The sequence below is a fragment of the Malus domestica genome, chromosome 05 (genome assembly GCF_042453785.1).
Source record: "Malus domestica chromosome 05, GDT2T_hap1".
NCBI classification, from domain to species: Eukaryota; Viridiplantae; Streptophyta; class Magnoliopsida; order Rosales; family Rosaceae; genus Malus; species Malus domestica.
The window spans coordinates 20,805,640-20,820,165 of NC_091665.1; the positions used below are offsets into that span (position 1 = coordinate 20,805,640).

At 35.7% G+C, this 14,526-nt stretch overlaps 1 protein-coding gene and 1 long non-coding RNA gene across 3 annotated transcripts; both read right to left on the minus strand.

Moving 5' to 3' along the window:
- Positions 1–2,058: 2,058 nt before the first annotated feature.
- LOC114825223 (uncharacterized) lies at positions 2,059–2,974 on the minus strand. Its single transcript, XR_003773876.2, has 2 exons — positions 2,826–2,974; positions 2,059–2,482 (listed from the first exon to the last, which is right to left on the minus strand). It is a non-coding gene; the product is annotated as an uncharacterized lncRNA (long non-coding RNA).
- Positions 2,975–9,798: 6,824 nt separating this feature from the next.
- On the minus strand, positions 9,799–11,126 carry LOC103419998 (cysteine-rich and transmembrane domain-containing protein B-like). 2 transcript variants are annotated; one of them, XM_029103640.2, is made up of 3 exons: positions 10,856–11,126; positions 10,314–10,692; positions 9,799–10,069 (listed from the first exon to the last, which is right to left on the minus strand). In XM_029103640.2, the coding sequence occupies exons 1-3, from the start codon at positions 10,989–10,991 to the stop codon at positions 10,015–10,017; spliced, it is 570 nt and encodes a 189-aa protein (XP_028959473.1). In that variant the 5' UTR covers positions 10,992–11,126; the 3' UTR covers positions 9,799–10,014. The 2 variants fall into 2 exon arrangements, with proteins under 2 accessions (XP_028959473.1, XP_008356297.1); XM_008358075.4 differs by having other exon boundaries at positions 10,865–11,114.
- Positions 11,127–14,526: the final 3,400 nt, after the last annotated feature.

The window sequence follows — 14,526 nt, forward strand, 5'->3', positions numbered from 1 at the left end:
ACCAAACACATAATAAGGGAAAACCTATTGAACCTTGAAGAGGAGGAGGAGCAGGAACACCGCTGGGAGATTGCTTGTGAGGAGGTTCATCATCGGAGGTGGTTGTTGTTGATGAGAAGGAGGAGGAGGAGGTTGGTGCTGGTAGTGATAACTCATTGTTGGTGTTCTCTAGATCGATTTTGTTGATTAATGAAAATGTAACCTTATGTAATTTTTTTGCTTTTAATGCAAAACGCTAGGAGATGTGTTTTCGTTGGCCAAGGAACCAAAAGAAATTACTCTCCATCAAATAGCAGCTAACAAAATTATGTTTTAGTTTTGACACGCTGGATTGTTTAAGGTTAGGAACATGCAAATGGAAGATGTGAAATTGGTATTTGATAGCTTAAGTGAATTTTAACATGCAAATGGGAAAAATCTAAAAATAACTCAAGGTTCAAGAGGGTGGCTTTATATGGCCACTTTGTGGCGCTAGTAATCTTGAGAAATGGTATCCGAATTTCACCTAGAGAATGAGAAAGACCTCCTCAAAATGAATTTTGTATTGTCTCCAATATCTTAAACAACTTTATTGTTTGGAACAAAATTGAATAGTTGAGATTATATATTATACTTTCTTCCTCTTCTTCCCTTATTTCGTAATGAACAATATATGAAAAAGTCACACAAATTTTCAGCAAAAAACAGTCACATAACTGTTGCTTACCTCCATACAATTCACATGCTTCACTTCTTAAACTCATAATGTTATAGCATACATAGTTACATACTATTCTTCTTCTTTTTCCTTGTCAATAGCTTTTTTTTAGGGCAAAATGCCAAAAGGAATCTTTAGAAATGGTATCCGAATTTCACCTAGAGAATGAGAAAGACCTCCTCAAAATGAATTTTTAATTTTCTCCAATATCTTAAACAACTTTATTGGTTGGAACAAAATCGAATAGTTGAGATCATATATTACACTTTCTTGCTCTTCTTCTTTATTTCGTAATGAACAATATATGTAAAAGTCACACAATTTTTTCAGCAAAAAACAGTCACATAATTGTTGGTTACCTCCATACAATTCACATGTCTCACTTCTTTGACTCATAATGTTATTGCATACATACTATTCTTCTTATTTTTCTTTGCCAATTGCTTTTTTTTTTCAGGACAAAATGCCAAAAGCAATCTTGAGAAATGGTATCCAAATTTCAGCTAGAGAATGAGAAAGACCTCCTCAAAATGAATTTTTAATTTTCTCCAATATCTAAACAACTTTATTACTTGGAACAAAATTGAATAGTTGAGATCATATATTACACTTTCTTCCTCTTCTTCCTTATTTCGTAATGAACAATATACGAAAAAGTTACACAATTTTTCAGCAAAAAACAGTCACATAATTGTTATTTACCTCCATACAATTCACATGTCTCACTTCTTTGACTCATAGTGTTATTGCATACATACTATCCTTCTTCTTTTTCTTTGTCAATTGCTTTTTGTAAGGGCAAAATGCCAAAAACACTTGCATTAATCAAATCAACACATTTACCCAAAAAAAAAAAAAAAAATCAAATCAACACATACATGAATAACAACATGCCAACAAAAATTGACTTGAAAAAACCCCTTTGTCAATGTTTATTTTGTTGATGTGATGTCCTCAAAATAAATGGTTAGATTGGCCCAAGTGCTACGTTCTTTCATGTATAAATTGATAAGGTTCGTGGCGGTGTCGTCATCTCTGGTATATATTTACCCTTTTCCAGTGCTATGTGTACGTAATACTATATACGCATCAATCCTCTCACTTTCCAACTCATTTTCTACCTTCTTCCGCTCTCTTCTTTTGAATACTATTTTCAACAACCTAATCAATTAAAATACATATGATAAACGATAATTGTCGAGCAGCCATATAGCGTAATCTCTCTTGATGCGCTCGGCTTCCACAAGGTAGCCTTGGTGTGGAATTGAGATGATTTAAAAAAAAATGGGTATAAAAAAAAGTAGAAAGGGTTCTTGCTGTTTGGTAAACTATCAAAATCAACTTTATTTCAAAGTTGTGGATGAAAATAAGCTCAAAACCTAAAGCTGCAAATCTTCCAAAAACAAGGGTGAACAGTAAATCTTTAATGAATTTTTCAATAACCCCAAAATTGCCCTCCTTTCCTTACACTTTCAGATTGCCTCTCGCACAACCTGAACCAGAAAATTTCAATCCTAGATCTCTCTCATTCTCTCAGTGATCTCTCTCGTTCTCTAGGCTCGGCATCCTTCCTCAAGTACTCGGACAGCCTGACGGTGGTGGGCATCTCCTTATGCACCGCCTTCATCTGCTAGGCGATGTCATGGGTTCTCATCGACAACTCTCCAGCTTTCTTCAAAATCCCCTATTCTCCTCTTTTGAGAAGGTCACCTGCCTTGCCGGCAAGTAGTCAATCTTCCTGATCTTGATCTTCTCCCTCATCATTTTCTCCAATTCTTCCTACCCCTTCAGAATTCAGAAACAATAATTCAAGTAAAATAAAATAAACCAACCATTTCGAATTTCCACACACACACACACATATATATATATATATATATATATATATATATATAAATGTCCACAAACTAAAAAACTACCTATATTCTCTGGGTTTCTGATAATTTTAAGGATTATTGACCACAAACCCTAGCATTTCAAACCTAAATAAGTAAAACAAAACCTAGATCAACCCACCAACCACAATCAACTGTCCAATATTTCATATCTACCATAAATAGAAGAAGAAGAAAAAAGGAAAACCATACATAAATTAATTACTGGACCTTTCATCTGTTTTTTTGTTTACCTTCGTTGGGGTGGTTTCAGATCTGAAGTTTTGGTCCTACAAGGAAATTTGCAGAGCAATGAAAGCCAACAATTTTGGAAAGAGAAGGGGAGAGAGAGAGAGAGAGTTGGGCGCTGCTGGTTGTTCAAGAAAGGAAAGGTTGAGAAATTTCTTTCCCATTTATGGAAATTTCCCATTGTGCCTTTTTCTATTTTTTTTTTTTTGGAAATTAAGGTAATAAAATCAGGGGACCGATCACCACCGTTTAGTTTATATGTGGACCGATCACCACTGTTTAGTTTATTATCGGTTTTATTCTTCATTAGCCACTGGTTGTGCAGTTGACACGCAATTGCCATTTTTGAATAACCAAAGTTATTCAAAGAGATACAGAGACACACACAAACACAAATATGCATGTCTTTGTAAATTGTATGTGTTTGTGTACCATAGCGCATAAAGTGTGGGTTGTTGGTTAAGGTCGGTTCTGTTTGCACCTAATCTCGATTAATGAATGCATTATTTTCAAGTATATTAACAATATTGTACTAATGAATCATACCTATTCAGTTTAAAATATTTCAATTGAAGTAGTTTGTCATACTAATTCATATTTAAGAAAAAGTTTAAAATATTTTTCTTTTAAAAATAAAGTATATTTAGTAATTCAACTTTATTTATTAAGAAAATTAAATTAATGGCACATCTAGTATTATACTCCTTTTGGTCATTTCACATAGTCATAGCCGTTTTACATAAAAGTACCAAACACTATAATACTGCACTTTTACAAAAACGTTTACCAAACATTCTGCTGTTTTATTTTACAGCTGCTTATTCTCACAACACAGCAGAAACAGTTTTTTTTTTCAAAGCACAGCAATACCAAACCAGCCTGTAATGTAGCCGGACATATTTGGTGTCTATGTTGAGATAGCCCGTCAAGGCTTGGCGAACTTCGTCTAGTACTTAAACCAGGCAAAGGCACCCCTCCCTGGGACCACTTGAGGCCATGGCAGTTGCTCAAGCATCTGCGCTAGCAAGATGCGTGTTTCGATTGTCGAGAGAGCTGTGATGATGGTTTGTTCCATCTTAAGGCTCTACCCCTGCAGATGTGTTAGAGTATATAACTAAACCATCAGGATTATGACATTTGTCATAATATCAAAGGTTAGATTACAAGAGTTGGTTAGTCTATCTTGTACGGATAAGAGATATAGTTAGAAGATAAGGATCATGTAATAAGATCTCATCCAATATATGTGGGATTGTATTTGCTTAAAAACATTAAGTGAAATATATGAAAAGATTTCCTTCTCTCTCTAAACTTTGACTTCTCTCTCAAACTATTATCTTCTTCTCTACGCCTCTATCTTCTTCTCTGTAAGTTTCTCAATGATCTTATACTATGGTTAACATGGTATCAATCGCCCAAACAACATAATTGCTTCTTCGATTCTGGTTTCTTCTGCTTTCGCTTCATTTCTTGTATCTCTGTGATTTCTCTGTGAAATTTGGGCTTTTTCTCGTGCCCATTTATGTGTCTCGTGTCTGTCACTTCTTGCCTACCAAGTGTTTGTTCTTATTTCTTACAGAAAAATCTTCATAATGGTCACGGCAAATCAACTGCAAATTTTGCAGTCTCTGATAATTGGGTTAATTTCTTTTATCTCATCCTCAGTGTCGGTTAAGTTGGATGATTCCAACTATCTTCAATGACATTTTCGGATGCAATTGATGCTTGAAGGCTATGGGATTATGGACTTTGTTGATGGTACAAATTCATGTCCTTCCCAATTCTCATCTCCTGCTTCAAGTGAGTTTGAGGTTACATCCACTACTTCTAATTCAAGAATCAAATCAGATGCATACAAAGTCTGGAAGATGCATGATAAGGCTATTATGCAACTCATCACTGCAACACTGTCATTTGTTGCCATTTCTTGTGTCATTGGTAGTACCAGTGCTAGAGATTTGTGGGTTCGACTTCAAGAACGGTTCTCGACTGTTAGTAAAACTTCAATCTTTCAACTCATGTCTGATCTTTAAACTATCAAGAAAGGTGCAGATTTTGGAACCCAATATCTCCAAAGGATTAAAGAAATAAGAGATTACCTTGCTATAGTAAGGGTTAATTTTGAGGATGAGGATATTGTTATCTTGGCCTTGAATGATTTGTCTTCAGAGTATAATACATTTATATGTGTAATTTGTGGAAGGGAAAATGTGAAATCTCTTAAAGAATTTCGTGCTCAATTACTTGCAAAGGAAGCCATTATTGAGAGTAGCTAATGTCTGTCATTTCCTACTGCAATGTATGCAAAGAACCATGATTCTAATTCTGGTGCTTCTTCTTATGCTTCTCAGGGAGGTTTCAATTATGGGTTTCAAAATACAAATGGGTTTCATGGAAATTATGGTGCTTCTTCTTTTGGATTTCAGGGAGGTTTCAAGTCTAAGTTCAAGGGCAAAGGTAAAAATGGGAATTTTCAAGGACAAAATTTTTATAATCATCAAGGACAAAGATACTATAATTCTAAACCTGTTCTTCATGATTATGCACCTGGCATTCTTGGCAATCATTCTCAAAGTAATAATGGTGTATCATCTCCTAATGTCATCTGCCAATTATGTTATCAACATGGTCACATTGCTGCCACATGTGTTTATACAAATACTGAATCTTCTGAGAATTGCCAAATTTATGATAGGGACAATCATACTGCCAAGACTTGTTTCTATAGAAATAAAAACAGACCTCCGCAATCTCAAATGACAGCAGTGCACATTACTTTTCTTGGTTATCTGCAGTCACAGTATGTGAACAATATGCCTTCCATGATGAATATGGTTCCGTCCAACATGTCTCCTATGATGAATATGATGTCTCAAAATGTTTCTCCATCCATGAATGCCTCTACTTCTTATGTCATGCCCTCCATGCCTTCCGCAATGTCCAATCAAGTCTCTCCACAAGTTTGATTGACTGATTTTGGAGCAACCAATCATATGACAAATGATCTCAGCAATCTTTCTCTTGCATCTCTATATCCACAAAATGAGATTGTTCAAACTGCAAATGGTGAAGGTTTGCAAGATTCTCACATTGGGAATTCACTTCTTAGGCCATCTTTACAGCCTATTAAATTGAATTCAGTACTTTATGTGCCAAAATTGTCTCATAATTTAATGTCAGTTCATAGAATATGTCTTGACAACAACTGTTGGTTGATCTTTGATGCATATTGCTTTTAGATTCAGGACAAGGCCACAAGGAGAATCTTGTATAAAGGGCTCTGCAACAATGAACTATATCCAATTCCTTCTTTCCCTACTTTACAATCACACCAATCACCTCAATTTCAAGCTAATCAAGCTATTGCCTTCCTTAGACATACTGTGAATTCAACCTTATGGCATTGCAAACTAGGTCACCTTTCAAATCCCATTACTTCTCTTATACTTAGGAAGTCTAATGTTGTTGTTAAACAAAATGTGTCTCCTATTGTTTGTCAAAGTTGTTTAGAAGGAAAATTTAGTAAACTTCCATTCTCTCCTGCTTCTGCAAAGTCTGTAATACCCTTTGAAATTGTGCATAATGACTTGTGGGGACCTGCACCCAGTGTATCTGTTGATGGTTTCAAATACTATGCTATCTTTGTTGATGAGTGTATCAGATTTTGTTGGCTTTTTCCATTAATCAATAAATCAGACATTTGTTCAGTATTTGTCTCTTTTTATCAATTTGTCTTCACTCAATTCTCAACAAAAATAAAAATATTACAGAGTGATTGGGGGGGGGGGGGAGTACATTGGTAAACCTATGCAATATTTTCTTGCAAAACAACGCATTTCTCATAATAAATCATGCCCTTATACCCCTGAACAGAACGGTTTGGCTGAGAGAAAACATAAACACATAGTTGAAATTGCTATAACATTGTTACAAAATGCCAATTTGCCTTCTAAATTCTGGACTTTTACATGTCAAACAACCATCTATTTGATAAATAGAATGCCATCTCCAATTCTCCTAAGTAAATCACCATTTGAACTTTTGTATTTTGCCATTCCTGAAATTCACCATCTTAGAGTTTTTGGATGTTCTTGCTTTCCACTTTTGAAACCCTATAACAGCAACAAATTACAACCTAAGTCTGCAAAATGCATTTTTTTGGGATATGCGTCCACTTATAAATGTTACATATGTTATGAACTAAACCATGGGAAAATATACATATCAAGACATGTCATTTTCAATGAAATTGATTTTCCTGATGGATCTTTTAGTTCTAAATCACGGTGTCCAACACAAGCTGGTGTTCTTACCACTTTACTTGTTGTGTTCCCTAACTTGGAAAATGTCCTAGTTACACCACCAACAGTTCATCCTTCAACACCACTACATAATTCATTACCTCAACCACCCATCCCACCACAGTCCATTGATATACAAGGTTTTCCACTTCTTGTGGTACCTGAGTATAGTTCTGAAAGTCTTTCAGTTGTTCTTGAAATTTCACCACTGAATCTACATCCTATGCAAACTCGATCTAAGAGTGGGATTATGAAGAAAAAAGCTCTCTTTGCTTATGCAAATAGTTCAACAGTGGTAGATTTGACTACTACCGAGCCTGCTACATACAAGTCTGCCTTGAAGGTTCCACTGTGGTTTAATGCAATGCAAGAAGAACTCAATGCTCTTTATTCACAGAAAACATGGAGTTTAGTTTATCTTCCACCTCACAAGAATTTGGTTGGGTGTAAATGGGTGTTTAAAGTTAAGAGGGATGCTGATGGGAATATAGTTAGACACAAAGCTAGGCTAGTTGCCAATGGCTTTAGTCAAGAAGAGGGTTGGATTGTAGAGAAACTTTTAGCCCCGTTGTAAAACCGACAACTATCAGATTGATTCTCACTCTTGCAGCTTAATTAAATTAGCCTTTGAGACAACTAGATGTGAAGAATGCCTTTCTTCATGGCATATTGCAAGAGGAGGTTTATATGTCTCAACCTCCAGGATTTATGGATTCTAAACATCCTTACTTGGTTTGTAAATTACATAAGTCTCTTTATGGACTTAAACAAGCTCCAAGGGCTTCAAATGACATGTTTACTCAGTTTTTGCCATACTTGGGTTTTACAAACACTTATTCTGATTCCTCACTGTTTGTCAAACATGTTGATGGCTCAATTGTGATTCTTCTCCTATATGTGGATGATATTATAATTACTGGGAGTGCCACTTCTGCAATACAACAGGTCATTACAGATTTGACTAAGGAATTTGATATCAAGGATCTTGGTTCTCTACATTTTTTCTTGGGTATTCAAATCTCTAGAACTTCAAATGATTTATTTTTGTCTCAAGCGAAATATGTTGTTGATCTGTTGAAGAAGACTGAGATGATGGATGCTAAACCTGTAGCAACTTCATGTTTGCCTTACAATAGGCTTCTTAAGGATGATGGACATCCCTTTAATAATCATGCCCTTTATAGAAGTGTTGTTGGTGCTCTGCAATATCTTGTTTTTACGAGACCTGACATTGCCTTGTCTGTGCATTAGGTTAGTCAGTTTATGCAAGCACCTATGATATCTCATTTCATTGCAGTAAAACGAATTTTGAGGCATCTTAAAGGATCTCTGTCACATGGGATTACTTATAGCAGAGGTGAGTTGATAATTAAAGCCTTTAGTGATGCTGATTGGGCTGGGGATCCTAATGATCGGAGATCCACTACTAGCTTAGTTGTCTTTCTGGGAAACAACTCCATTTCTTAGTTTTCAAAGAAGCAGCAAACTGTATCTCGATCATCAACCGAAGCTGAGTCTAGAGCATTGTCTTCAAGAACTGCAGAATTAGATTGGATTCAACAGTTGCTTACATTTCTGCAGATCAAAATTCCTTATACTCCAGTTCTGTTTTGTGATAATATGTCTGCCATTGCACTCTCCTTCAATCTAGTTCAACATCAGAGGACCAAACATATTGAGATCGATGTTCATTTTGTTAGTGAAAGGGTGGCAAGCAAGAAGCTTCTAGTACATTTTGTTTCTTCCCAAGAACAGTTTGCAGATATCCTTACTAAGGGGCTTAGTGCACCTCTTTTCAGTACACATTGTTCCAACCTCATGCTTGGTTTCTCCAAACCTGAGCTTGAGGGGGGATGTTAGAGTATATAACTAAACCATCAGGATTATGACATTTGTCATAATATCAAAGGTTAGATTACAAGAGTTGGTTAGTCTATCTTGTACGGATAAGAGATATAGTTAGAAGATAAGGATCATGTAATAAGATCTCATCCAATATATGTGGGATTGTATTTACTCAGAAACATTATGTGAAATATATGAAAAGATTTCCTTCTCTCTCTAAACTTTGACTTCTCTCTCAAACTATTATCTTCTTCTCTACGCCTCTATCTTCTTCTCTGTAAGTTTCTCAATGATCTTCTACTATGGTTAACAAGATGGGCGATTTGCGCATCTAGGGCTTGCCGGCCCATCGGAAGGGTAGCCTCCGGCTACGGTGCAGGCTTCGACGTGAGCTCTGATGTAGGGTTCCCGTTGAGGCCATGGAACGCGGGTCGGGAAATCAAAAATTGGTCTTTGCCGGCTAAAGTTGGTTTTTCCCCGTCAAAAATTTATTTCTTAGCTAAAATTGTAGGCTTACATGGTCATCCAGAAAGCTTATTTTTTTAGTGAAATTCGAATATTATAAAAATAATTTCATTTGAAAATATATAATTCAACAATTAAATTTCTTAATATTTTTCTTTTGGTTTTTACAACTATCCTCCATGAAGATATGAACTTTGCTCCCCTCTTCAATTTTATTATTTATATTTCAACTTGGTGTAAAACTTTTTATAAACATTGTCAAGCGAGTGAGGGCTTTTCCTCAAGCTTTAGATAGAGCATATTATTTGCTCACAGTCACAGATAGATATTCCTTCTCCATCTCTTTAATTTCTATCCATGCTCCTGATTCCTGATCAATAGCCTAACAAGGCCAAATTTAATTTATTTAAAAGATTCAAAATAAATAGTACCACACTCCCTTTTTTACTGTCATATGTTTATAGGAAGTGCAAATTGACACTCTAGAAGAATAGACAAAACCTAAATAATAGAGAAATATTTGGCAACTACATTTAGGAGAATAATTTTTTACAGAATATTCTCCGATGAAATAAGACTTCAATCACATTCCTCCCCATAAGCAATCCAACATACAGCAACAGCAAAGAGCGGCCAAGCTGCACCATTTATAAAATTGAAAGAAAAAAAATATTTAGAGAATTCACTTAATTCATCTATCCTCTTAAGATACCATCATGCAAAATATAGAGTATCATGCAGAAGTTTGTATAAAATGGGTGAGGAAATTGTAAATATTAAGTCACGTAAAATGTCATTGATCGTTAGTTAAGAGCCAACACATTTTCGTATGCGTCCATACAAAGAGAACCAAAAAAAAAAGAAGAAGAGGCGTAAACATACCAGCCATTCAAACAACCCGTGCTGCTACTAGTATTGGTTTGCTGATGATGGACAGGTTGGGGGTGATAATGAGGGGGATATCCTGGAGGAGGATGGCCGTGCGTAGGATATCCGGGAGGAGGGTAGCCCTGGGGAGGGTATCCTTGGGGAGGATAACCCTGGGGCGGATAACCTGGAGGCGGATAGCCTTGAGGAGGATACCCATGTGGCGGAGAATTTGGAGGAAGATGCCCACGATGTGGAGAACCCTGAGGAGGATAGCCTGGAGGAGGATAGCCATGAGTTGGAGATTGCCCTTGTGGAGGGAGGTATCCTTGCGGGGGATATGAAGGTGGTGGAGGAATGTCCCTGGGATACCCTTCAGGTGGTGGTGGATAACCTATTCCAGTATTTACAAAAGCCAAATCAAAATTAACGAACCCGTTATTGAAATATATAAATTTCAAGGTTATATTTCCAACTAATGCATGCGAATTCAAGGAAAAATATGAATTACAAGCGATATTAGGGAGAGGAGAATCAAACACCAAATCTTGAGAAACCTATTGAACCTTGAGGAGGAGGAGGAGCAGAAACACCACTGGGAGATTGCTGGTGAGGAGGAACATTATTGGGAGGCTGTGAAGGAGGTTGTTGTTGAGGAGGAGGAGGAGGCTGGTGTTGGTTGTGATCACTCATTGTTGGTGTTCTCTAGATCGATTTTGTTGATTAATGAAAATTTTACCTTATGTAATTTCTTGCTTTTAATGCAAAAAGATAGGAGGTGAGCTTTTGTTGGTCAAGGAACAAAGAGAGATTTATCTCCATCAATATCCAAAATCTAGGGAAGTTTGTTAATTCAAATTAGTCTACAGTAAATAGCGCGCAGCTAACAAAATTCTGTTTTAATTTTGCCACGCTGGATTCTTTTAAAGTGAGAACATGCAAATGGAAGATATAAAATTTGTGTTTGATGGCTTACATGAGAATTTTAACGCTTTGAAACTGTTTCAATATATAAGTTGTATTGAACTCTTTTAGATTTGCGATCTGAGACTTCACATTCTTTAACAATGATTAACATTATTGTATTGTTGAGAGAGCACTTGTGCATGATGTGAAGAGATTTTTCAGTGTGACCGTCACACATGGTGTACAAGATGGTACACCAAGTGTCCCTATATAAATGGTGGGTTATATATGTTAAAAGATTAATAACTTAAAAATTAAAATTTTCCACCACTTGCATAAAAACACGTGGTGTACCATCCATGTTCCTGTCACAACTAAAAATTTATCCATGATGTGATGCAAGGTACCGTTTGGTACGTGTGATGAGACGGAACGGAGTGGGACGAGGTGTTTCGTCCCACATTTGGTGCGCCTAAAACGGGTGAAACGCTCTATTCCACGAGACGAATTTTGGGTGAATTTTTATTCTGTCTCACCCCCGGGAACGATTCATTCCACATCCGTGGAACACAAAATTATAACATCTCCGTCTCCTTCTTCCTCCTTGTTTCCATCTGAGGGCATCTTTGCTTCCTCTCCGTTCCGTCCCGTCTTGTTTCGTCCCATCCCGTCCCATTCCGTTCCGTCCCGTCCCGTCCCGTCTGCATATCAAACAATACCCAAGTGAATGTCTTTGGAAAAGCTGTCGTAAAGTTATTCTAAAAGGGAGCTTTAAATACATCTCCATTTTTCATAGGAGTGATTTTTACAATTTTTTTTTTTTTTTTCACATTTTGCACCCCTCATCTTAATTCTAGCTCTTAATTATCTTTTGACTTATTCAATCGAACAACTAAAAGAAAAAGTATGTTGAAAGTCAAAATGGATGTGCAAAATTTATTTCTATTTGAAATTGTTGGAGTTATATCCAAACAAATTATATCGTTGAAGAAAAAAAAAACAAATTATATAATAATAAAAAGAAAAGATATAATTTTAGGGAACTTTAACGAAAAACCATATTTTTACACTAAAAAATTAATCATGGTACTATTCACTTTACCCTTTATTTTGTTATTTTCGTTAAAACTCAAAGTTTTCAAGCCATTTTCATTAGTTTTTCTATAATTTTATTGGTACATATTGTGGGAGCAGTGTTAATCATGTTTTAGTCGTGTTAGTCCTGTATTCGTCACATTTTATATATGTGTATCCTTCGAGTCATGATAACATGTCGTGTCTGGAATCGAAAAACTCAAATAGAGATAAATGAGTTTATATTACTGAATAGAGATAAATGAGTTTATGTACATGCTGTGAAGTTTGAACTGCTATTTGGATTCAGTGAGCTGTGAGCTTAAATCATTTCATTAAACATGTTAAATAATTAGAGACAAAACGGGTTTATCAATGTGGTTGATGAGTCAATAGCATGTGGGCAGGTGATCACAATCGTACTTGTCCTTTTAATTTTGATGAAAATTTTCGATTTTCCGTTCATTGTACAACTTAATTCTTTGTCAATGGCTCGATTAGAAAAGGAAAAGGAATGAATTGGAATACAACAATATATTTACATGAGAGATAAGAAAATGAATTGGTATCGAACTCGATATTCACAAATTTTTTATTTAACCTAATTAAACATTAATAACTACTATTAAACTGTAGTATTAAGTGTCGGGCTAGAATTTTTCTTTTAGCCTAATTAAACATTGATAACTAGAACAAATTTTGAAATTTTAAAATAAAATTTCATAATTACGTAAATAAATAAAAAAGATTAAGGCATGATCTAGTTTGTTCTCACTGCCCTAAAGTGGTGGTTTATTTGATTTGATCTATCTATTAAACAAATTTTGAAATTTAAACTAATCTAACCATAAATTAATATGGTGGTGATCATCACCACTACTTTAGGGCAATAAGCAAAAATGCACTCTTTGGAGCAAAAATTGTTACGAGAACAAATAATTCACTCAACACAATTTCACCTTATTCATCTTTACGAAGAGGGTTTCATTAATTTGAGTTCAACCCATTCTAGGCTACGCGCCTATTAATTACAACTCTTCTTTTGGGAAAGGAATACCCTTTGATTCTAACATGAAAAATATGAAATTTGAGGATTGATATGTTTGTTTGATTTTGCGACTGTATCTAGGTCAAGCCCTAGATTGCCTACGTACCCTTTTAAGGGATCAAGTCACTCATAGTTCATGATTTTGGTATTTGGATTTTTAGTGAGTGAATGACCCACTAAAAGGATTTTTTTGTTTGATCTATCTAGGTGAATTTGGTTGAATGAACCAGGGATTCGATTTGGTGTTTTGGTTTTGCAGTTATGTCTAGAATGTGAAATTAGATTGCCTACGTATCCTTGGCGGAATCAAACCGGCATAGTTCTAAATGTATTTGTTGGGATTTTGATGCCTTGTGCAGTTTCAGCTCGTGCAAGCAAGGAGCACTTGATATTTGATACAGCTTCGTGCTATTCGGTATTTGTTATGGCTTCGTGTCATTTGAATGTTGAAGTGGCTTTGTGCTATTTAAAATTTGATGCGGCTTCATGCCATTTGGAATTTGAATAATTAATAGGCAAATGACCCATTAATTAGAATTTGAGTATAACAATCTGGAAGGGTTTTAGAGCCCTTGTATTGATTTCGAATGAATTTGGCTCAAACGAATTTGGAATTTGATTGAATGGGTGGGTGACCCATTGAAGAATTTTCGTGGTTTTGTACCACTAGAATTTGGTTTATTCAATTAGCCCCATGATTTGGAGGCAATCAGACTAATATTTTGCATGGTGCATTTTGGTGGTTTTGGATGTGCTCCACTTTTGGCAAAAAGAATTGAATATTTTTATTGCCATGTCATATTCACTTGATTTGTTTGGGCATGGCCTTGATTTTTTAAAGGGAACTTGATGGTGCTTTGACTTGTCTTGCTACACTTCTTTTCTCCCCCTTTTTATGGTTTCGATGAGATGGGGTTGCCCATTTTGTTTCTTCCTTCCTTTTCTTTGTCTTGGGACCTCTATCAATTTGTCTCCGTGCCTGTCACTTCGTTGTTGCCTTTTATTTTGACGATCTCGTGATCGTGATCATGATTGTTCATCGTATATCATGCGATTAGTTTTTGTTAAGTACTATTTATATTTAATTTTAAATTTTAAATAATTTCTAACCACACTATATACGATGAACAGTCACAATTACGAGATTTCTAAGATCTCCAAGAAAATGATCCTTGCCGGAACCTTTTCCCCTTTTATCCT